The sequence below is a fragment of the Euprymna scolopes genome, chromosome 36 (genome assembly GCF_053919585.1).
Source record: "Euprymna scolopes isolate OS-2025 chromosome 36, ASM5391958v1, whole genome shotgun sequence".
In the NCBI taxonomy this organism is placed as follows: domain Eukaryota; kingdom Metazoa; phylum Mollusca; class Cephalopoda; order Sepiida; family Sepiolidae; genus Euprymna; species Euprymna scolopes.
This window is the reverse complement of record NC_136517.1, coordinates 47,872,570-47,882,569: the sequence shown is the minus strand read 5'-3', so window position 1 is coordinate 47,882,569 and position 10,000 is coordinate 47,872,570. Positions and strand designations below refer to the sequence as shown.

At 32.5% G+C, this 10,000-nt stretch overlaps 1 protein-coding gene across 1 annotated transcript in view; it reads left to right on the top strand.

Annotated features, from left to right (window-relative positions):
- The window catches only part of LOC145260450 (uncharacterized), a 44,853-nt gene that overhangs the window by 2,605 nt on the left and 32,248 nt on the right, over positions 1-10,000 (top strand). The window contains exon 2 of the mRNA XM_080118505.1: positions 8,942-9,696. Coding sequence (XP_079974631.1) covers positions 8,946-9,696 — 751 coding nt within the window. The 5' untranslated portion in view covers positions 8,942-8,945. The remainder of the gene's footprint in view (positions 1-8,941; positions 9,697-10,000) is intronic.

Genomic DNA, 10,000 nt, shown 5'->3' with positions numbered 1-10,000 from the left:
TGCTTGGGTTTTTTTTTTTAACATAATAATATTTTATTTGCAACTTTAAGTGAAATAATTTTATATATATATATATATAAATAATTATTTTTTAATTTGATCTTGTCAGCTTTAAAATGTTTTTATCAACCTATATTTATTTTGTTTAGTTTTCATAACATAAAATATAGGGGAGGTAGAACACCTAAAAAAATATATTTTCTCTAATATATTTAACAAAACCTACTTTTGATATGTAAGTTTATTTAATAATGAATAAATATCGAAAATTTCAGAAAAATATGATGATTATTTGATTTTTGATAGCTTTTTAAAACATGGGTATGTCTACAGCTTCAAAAACGTCACTACACAAGAACGTTGTTTTCAAGCATCCATAATGTAAACACGATTTTTGCCTGGCATTTTCATTATTTTTGTATGCTGTAAAAAATAAAAACAGAAAATGTTTACAGTTTATTTGAAGCTTCTTTTAAATGGTAAAAAAGTTAGGATGATATTAAATTACAGTTACATATGGGGGGGGAGTTAAAACTGTGGCGTGCTTGGAGGTACCTATTGTTTTCATGTGAAATGCAGTATTATGATTTCTGAAATTTCGTCTTAATAGTGTAGAAGCACCAACTTTCTTAATCTCCTCCTCCCCCTCCTCTCTCTCTCTCTCATCTATCTTCTTATTTATCTATTTCAACCACGTCATCCTGTTTGAAAGAATCCCAGTTAAGAAATTGTGAAAAAGAGTTAATTTTTTTTTTAAAAGAATTTGGAAAAAAATTGAAATGGCTAATCCAAGATTGGACCTTTTGCAAAATTTTATGGAAAATAATGTGTTATGCATAGACAAAACTTCTTGTGTCAAGCAACAAGTTGTGTTCTTGTGGATATGCCATGTTTACACAGACATGTTCAGCTTTCAAAAATGATAAGGTCTGTTGGAAATGCTTTAATTGCTGGTTGGTTGCTTTTGTTTTACGGCATATCAACCCTTTTCAGGTTATTTAAGGCTGAATCCAGTTATTTTGAAGAAAAACTTTTTAATAGAATATATTTGTTTTTTTTTTTCAAGTCGGTTTCTATTTAATCCATGGTTGGGACCCTAACAGGTACTACCACTCCGGGTCAGAGTGGACCTGAGAGCAATTACAATTAAAGGATGGCTCCACACTCCCCAGAGCCCGCAAGCTGGGGCCTCACCATCGGATATAGTTTAAGGTCATATCCAGGACCGCTGTAATTGCAAAAACAGAGCATGCAGAAAATGTTATTCCAAATTTTGATCTATTTTTATCTCATATACAGGAGAAATATTGCATTTTTTTTTTTGTTGAATTCTTTAAATTATTTTGTTTTCTTTAATAAATTAATTCTTGCCTTTGGTAACAGTTATTTGTTGTGAATTAAAAAAGAAAACTACCCCGAATAGAAATGTCATATTGGCAATGTTCTATTTTACCATCGGAAAAAAATGAATGACTATGATTATTTAAAATAACATATTTAAACCACGTTAATTTAAACTAAACAGAAATATTTGTATCAGATGCTAAAAGTTAGACCTGTTGAATTGTCAGATGTTTTTACTCATAACCAAAAAGTATTTTTATTTTTATACAATTAAACTTTTTGTATTCAATTTTTTTTGTTTGAATTGAATATTTTTGTAAATGTTTTCCGATGCAAAAATAAGACATTACTGTGATATTCGTTTTCAGTATACTCGAAACCCTGTAAAAAGTTGTCATCTAGTTGGAAAAAAGAAAAAATTTACCCTACCCCTTTTTTAGATGAGAATATTCACTGGTTACGTGAGAGAGATAGCCACAAAGTGGGTGTTTAATTTAGTAGAACGTTATAATTGAAAACTGATCGCCGACGATATAAAAATCATAAAAAATATTTTTTTCAAATTTTTTTTGTAATCGATGAGAAAGAAAAAAAAGTTTAATATGTATGGGGGCAATTTCCTTACCTGTCCGCCTTTTTTTGTTTTAACACTTGTGTTATCATGAAACAAAACTGATGAGAATTTTTGTTATATACATTTCTATAAATGGTGTTTTTTTTAAATATTATATTTGTTTTTCACAAGTTTTATTATAAAATTTTGTCATTAATAATGTATGAAAATTTTTTATTAGTACATCTTGTAAAAAAAAACAAAAAAACAAACAAATGTATTTTAAACATTTATTTTTATTATTGGAATCCTTTGAGATGCGTAAATTGTATATTTAAAAAATTTATTTGCAGTCTGTTATCCTTATCTTCATAATTGTGTTTTTTTTTTACTCATGTTCACCCCTTACAAAACATATCGCTATTTGGACGTAAAGGGCTACTATTTTGGGCCATGTCTAGGAAAGATTAACAAGATATTTGTTTATGTTACATTTAAACTTCTGCATATCAGGACAGCCAGGAAGGCAGACAGCAGGAAGGGAATTCCAAAGTCTAGCTGTTCGAGGGAAGAAACTATTAGAATAGAAAGCTTTCTGGCATTTAGGGACAACAGCAGTGAAGGGGTGAGATCTTATTGCTAAGCGGGTTTGTCAGGGATATGTACATTGAGGGAGTACAAGTGAAACGAGTTCATCAGAACACATTCCATTAAAATAATTGTAAAACAGGCACAGTGATGCAACATTGCGGCGATGAGACAGGGGCTGGAGCTTAGTTGATAAAGTGGGACCGATTAAATTGACAACTCTTTTTTGGACTTTATCTAAGAGGGAGAGATTAGTGGTAGATGCACCAGCCCAGATGTGGCAACAATACTCCATGCATCAGCCAACTATTCCTCTGGCCTTTGTCAGTTGGTAAACTGCGATGGGATAGGAATGCTGAGTCTCTTAACTGTATTCTCAGTAATTACTGCCTTCCATAGTTGTTGTTTTCTGAACACAACAGCCTGCAAATAAATAAATAAATATACAAATTACTCATCTCAAAAAAAAATAATATACCATTCTAACAACTATGAAAATGAAGATAACAGTCCACAAATAAATAAATATTTTAAGCATTTGTATAAAAAAGTTTCTTAAAATGAATAAATGGAATTTTGTCATAAATAATGTATAAAAGTTTTTTTATTAACACTTCTTTTGTTATTAAAAAAAAAAATAGTTTCAGTTTTGTAATTCAATTGAAAGTAGTTGCTTTGTGAGCCCGAGTCGGATTTGCTGCTTCTGCTGGTGTCTTCCTTGATTCCCTGGGCTCGATGACTGGCCAAGCAATTGAAGGTGGGGGCCTTCCAACCCCTGGACTGAATCATTATTTACTTCCTCCTCACTGCAGGAAGATGTGACACAAGGGCAAGAAAGTGAAGCCAGCACCCCTAAAAGAGGAGCACTCTGGGCAGTCTTGTCAGCATTCCCTAGTAAAGCCGTCACAAGCAGTAAGCAATAAACTTACCCTCCACTCCTCCGGAAAGATAGGAGACAGTGTCCTGGGAGGGTGGATCTTGTAGGACTACACAGGATGCAACCTTAACCTCCAACAGAGAAAAGGTAATGTAAAAATGGACCATGTTCTCTTGGCTTTGGAGCTGAAGTAAAAACACCGGACTGAATCAAATTTTTTGGTCCTAACTTGCTGAATTCACTTGGAAGGAGCCTCACTACAGTGAACATGCTTAGGTCACAATCAGTTAACTGTAATTAATTAATGACCACGGTCAAATAATATCTAGGATGTTGCTTGGTAGTATTTAGATAGTTTTTAGTCAATAATTCGATCGTCAATAATAAAAAAAAATGTTATTTTTATTTTAGTCATTAATTCAAATTTAATTTGACTGAGTTTGAAGAAGTTGTGTATTTTAAGGTCTAATTTTTTTGAGGGTGGTGGCATAACTTAATGGCTGAAAAAAAGATTTGTTTGAATCTAACATTCTAACATAAACAAACAGAGCGGTAACCTAACACTGCAATTTTCTATTGGATATTTTTTTCTATTTTTTTATTGGATCTTTTTTTGTAATTTTTGAAATTTATACTAATTTCAACATAACATGTAAACATATAATAATGTTTTCACTTGAAATGCGTTGGTTTAAAACTTCACTATCCTACACAAGCACCTGCAACTGTAAACAAAAATACATGGATTGGGTCATTTTTTGAACATTTGCGTTCAATACCAGTTCATATTCTTCAAATTGTATATTGGTGATCCTTAGCGGAGCTTTGAATCCAGATTTTCTGAAAGTCAGGTGTAGCAAACTGCTACATATTCTCATTCTGTACTTGATACGTTATCTATATATTGCAACGTAGAGCCCTGATTTATATGCTTGTTAGGCTAGCATTTTTCTTATACAATAATTTTTTGGTATTGATTGATTTTGAACCATTTATTACTTTTTTTAGTTTCTTACATCAAGTGGCTTCATGCCTTGTTTGGAGTTATTTCCATAAAATAAATCTCAGTGATACCAAGATATCTTGCTAAACTGTTAAATTTGGACTCTGTATTAATCACTTTTAATATTCTAACCACAACTGCACTACAGCATACAATGCTGCAGGAAGATGTGACACAAGGGCAGGAACAAGGGCATTGCGATCCGAATCACTGGTTGGCCATATCAGATTTCAGGTGTTATTTTAAGTCATACATTAAAACTATATATATATATAAATGAAATTGTGGTTATAGTCAGCTAACATACTTCCTAACTTCTGGCATAGCACAATCAGAAATGGTGGCAAGCCAAATCAGTTCCTTTGTTTTTTTCTTTTATGCCTATATCTCCCCTGTGCATGTACTCTCTTTTTTTTTATTACGTTTTCCCAATCTTTTTTGATTTCAATAATTTTATTTTTATACTTTTATAAACATATATTTATTATATCAATTCAAATAAAAAAAACTTTTATTTTTAAGATTAAAAAAAAAACAAAAACTTTTATTTTTATAATTTCATAAACATATCCGTCTCATAAAATTTCAATTAAAATTAAAACTTTTATCTTTTTTAATTTTAAGTGCAAATAAAGACTAATTGTATTATTTTTATCTGTATAATTTTGTTAATTTTTATTGTATACTTTTTAATAATGTCTTTTTCTTATATTTTATTTCAACAAACCTCCCCACAGTAGAAATACTGAAGAACAATAAACAGTGAAAGAACTGATTTGCCTTGTCACTGGTAGCGCTACGGAGGAAATTAGGAAGTACATTAGCTGAGAAATTTGTAATCATTCAAGCAAGCATTTTATTTGTTTTTGACACATGATAAAATCTAATAAAAATTTGAATTTATCCTTAAAATTTGTTCTCTGAAATCACGTTCTATATAAAAAAGAATGTATTAATAGTTCTCCTGATTTAATTTATTTTATTGCGGACTATTATCCTCATTTTTGTAGTTGTTGTTTCATAACGTTTCGGCCAACTATTCCTCTGGCCTTTGTCAGATGGTAACCACAACGGGATAGGAACTCTGAGTCTGCTAATTATATCCTCAGCAATTACTGCCTTTCATAGTTGTCGTGTTACCATGTTTTAGCCAAGTAAGCCTCTGGCCGGCTTTGGGTTGGATTGAAACTGCTATCTTCAGACAATACTCACCTGGAACTGTAGAGATTCAACGTCTCTATTCACTGAGCCACGGGCCCTGAATGGCGATCAAGGTTGGATTTTTTGGTCTTATAAATCCACGTTTTTTTATTTATTATCTAATCTTCCATGGTCAGGTCTGTGCCGAATGGTATATATATATATATAATTGTAATTCACTATTAAGATGAGCATTATTAATTAATTTATTTATTGCGGACTATTATCCTCATCATTTTTAGTTGTTGTTTCATGACGGTTCGGCTAACTATTCCTCTGGTCTTTATCAGGTGGTAACCACGATGGGATAGAAAAACGGGGTGAGATGACAGCAACTATGGAAGGCAGTAATTGCTGCGGATGCAGGTAGGAAATTCGGAGTTTCTATCCCATCGCGGTTACCACCTGACGAAGACCAGAAGAATAGTTGGTCGAAACATCGTGAAACAACAACTAAAAAAGATTAGTATAATAGTCCGCAATAAATAAATTAATAAATAATACTTATCGCAATAATGAATTCCAATTAAATAATATTTATTCCCCTGATTTGTCTCCAAAATAGATTATCTCCCTTTTGTGTTAATAAATTAACTCCCTTGTATTAAATAATACGTAACCCCGTTTTATTGGGCAAGAAGTTTCCCTCCCCTCTCTTCAAAAATAGAGTTGTGTTAATAAATTATCTCCCTTGTCTTAAATAAAAATAGAGTGCTTGTTTACATTGGTGATCTTTTAAACCAACACATTTCAGGTGAAAACATTATTACATACTTATGTGCCGTGGCAAAATTAGTTTACAAAAAAAATGTTCTCTTTGACCAATCATTATGTACTTAATGTTAGTCAGGAATATAAAGAAAAAGTCCATTTTTATCCTCTTTTGATTTATGTCTTTATTCGGATGGGACGCATTTCCAGAGCTGGTCTTGTGGCATAAAAAGATACTTTTTTTCACAAATGCTGTCATACTTAAACGTATATGTAAACAGTTTAAAAAAGTTCTTTCACAAATGCTGTCATACTTAAACGTATATGTGAACACAGTTTTAAAAAGTTCTTTCACAAATGCTGTCATACTTGAATGTATATATGAACACAGTTTAAAAAAGTTCTTTCACAAATGCTGTCATACTTAAATGTATATGTGAACACAGTTTAAAAAAGTTCTTTCACAAATGCTGTCATACTTAAACGTATATGTGAACACAGTTTAAAAAAGTTCTTTTACAAATGCTGTCATACTTAAACGTATATGTAAACAGTTTTAAAAAGTTCTTTCACAAATGCTGTCATACTAATAATAATTTCAATGTGGGTCTGAAAATGTCTGATAAATCAGTTAATAAATAGAACATAATATAATCTTGCAAAAATTGCTGATTTCCAATCTCAGCTATTTATATTTTTTAAAGCAAAATTCATCCTAGGTAGATTAAACAAGCTTCCTCCAAAGGAGGAAGTTTCATAGGAATATAAACTTCACAAGCTGTCCCCAGTCACATGTATATCTTGTCAGGAGAAATGATGACGTGAGGTTTTTGCAGTTCTTGCAGGGAGGTGTCAACGTCCACCTACATACAGCACCTGATGCTCCCAAATGGTCACTCATCTGGTATTGACCAGGCTCAACCTTGCTTAACTTTTTTGATTGAATGAGAACTGCTGTGTCAATGTGATTATGTTATATGTTAACTATTACTATATGTAACGACAGTAAAAATAAATCAATGGAATTATTTTGTGGTTAGGAAGAAAACTAACTTAGATTTATTAAATTATATGGTAAAAGAATACATTTGTATAATGCTGATAGACATTTAATACTTAAAGGGAATTATTCTTAAATGTAAATTATATGGATTGATAAAGAAAACAACTGTGGAATTTTCATTGGATTCCATTACTTATTTACTTAGGAACTTCCACCTCTTGTGATGCATGAGGTAGTTAAAATATGCCATCATTTTCGATCTGAAGTTTTTTCTATCTTGATTGTGTGTTTCCAGTTTTAATCATCTCCTCCTTTTTGCGTCAGGATTTCATTAGAGTACTTGATTGGCAATTCTCTCTGGAACCAATCTTGGGATATGTTCGAATCAACGTAGATGTCATATGCAGAATATTAATGATACTACCTGCTGGTTAGTGTGATCTCTAACTTCTTGGTTAGTAATTCGATCGTTCCATCTAGAATTCTTCCAAGGTACTTGGAATCAAACAATGTAACTAAATCTTCATTTCTAATGGACCTTTATACCTTTTCTTCCTAATGATAATGATAGGAATAAAATATTTTAGACCGTCATGAAACCAAGATTTGGGTATTTTTCCAATGTGTTTTTTTTTTTTTGTATTTCAGTAGTACAGCCCAGCTCTACATCTGTATGGAAGTAACTCCTTACAACAGTTGGCATTCGTAAATAGTCGCCCTGTGATGCAATCGTCATTCTTCCCCCAAGTGTTGATAGTGGGGGAGGGATAAAGAGAAAAACAAGTGTGACAAAAGACAAGAGGCAATAGTTTATCATGAGTTGGGGAAGGTTTGTAATAGTTGAGGAGAGGGTCCAGTTTGGGTCAGTTTACGGCTGAGAGTCTCCATAGAGAGATTGGAGAGATGCAATCGAAAGCAGGTTGTGGCTCAGAGAACATGAGGAAAATGATGGGGAAATGAACTGATCAACCGACTGACAAACACGGCCTTCACAGTAGATGTAGATATGGACTTTAGCATTCAGAGGATCGATGGTGTCACACATACACACCCAGAATGCAACTAATATTTGCAGAATGTGTCAGAGTTTGTATTTTGTGTTTGTTTCGAGTTCATTTTGGTCCCCCCCCCCTTCTTTTTTTCCATCACGGTTCCATTGGAACGCTTGGTTGGCAATTGTCTCTAGTGCGAATCTTAGGGTATATCCGAGCCAGCCTAGACAACGTTTGCAGATTATTAATGATACTACCTCTTGGTCAGTGTGATCTCTGACTTCTTGATTGGTGATTCGATCTCTCTATTTGATCCCTAGAATCCTTCTAAGGCACTCGGTAATCAGGCATATCTAATTTCTTCTCTCTACTGATTTTGAGAAATGCCAAGTAGTTTCACTTCCATATAGCATATATATATATATATATATATATATATATATATATATATATATATATATAGGACAAGACGTTGCTGTTATAAAATCGTAATCTAGATTTGAGGGTAAATTTTTTGTTTGATCAGATCTTGCAGATTTGGTTAAATGCTGCTGAGGCCTTACCTATCCTCTACTGTGACTCGTAGTCCATACCGCTTTCCTTGTTTATGAAACAAAGCATTTCTAAATTGATAAATCTGTCTAATTTTTGTATTCCTTCTCTTTTTTAGCATAATGGTACTTGTTCGTCATTGTATCTGTGTCAAGATTGTACAGTGCTTGAACTTGAAGAAAACATTGCCACTATTGCCGTCTGTTCGACTTAGATATTTCTCTTCAAGTTTTACATGGCAGAAGGGGTCCTCACCAAAATCCAACGCAGCAGCATTGATCCGGCTTAACCGAGAAAACTTACAACTTTATGGACCTCTGTTGAAATCACGGAAAGCACAGAAGGCTCAAGCAAAAGCGTTGCTTGATCCCAAGTCTCAGGATTTGGACAAAAGTAACATTAGAAAGGGCACCAGTAAAAAATCAGTGAAGAAGGCGAGTGCTTATTCTGAAGTAGCGGCCGATAAGACTGCAGAATTAAAGGAAACCGTAAAAGATTCTTGTACAAAACAGTTACATAAATCTGAAAAAACTTCTTCAAAATCAGCAGATTCGTTCCCTGTTGGTACTGCCAAGTTTATTACGCCACAAGACGAACAATGCGGATCCACAGATTTGACTCTTCCGGTTAATTGGCAGGAAGTTCTATCGGACTTTATTTCAAAGCAAACACTTACAGTGTCAGAGGGTGATTCTGTTATAAGTAACTTGGCTTACAAAAATATCCTGAATGTGTTTAGTATAAAGAACCTGCCTTCTGTCACTTCCATATTGAATAAGACATTACCGCCAACTAGTCGGCTTTTGTTACAACGATGGAAAATAAAAATGGTACGAGAGATGGGGCAAACAAAATTCCAAAAATATGTGGAAGGTAAATATTTTCTTTTTTGCTTATTTTACGGCATATCAATCCTGTTTTGTTAGAGGTTATTTCATATAAAAATACAATACTTATTTATTGATTAGTTTTTATAACATAAAAAAAGTTGTACTTGACGTTGCCCGGGAATCATTTTTACTTTCATTTTTTTTTTTTTTTTATCAAATTATTTTTTCCATTTTTTTTTAAAATAGTATTTTGAATATTAGATTTAATTATTTTGGCATAATTTAGTCATTGAATTATTCATTGAACCTATTTTTATAAAACCTATAAGTAATTTTGTTACGGTAAT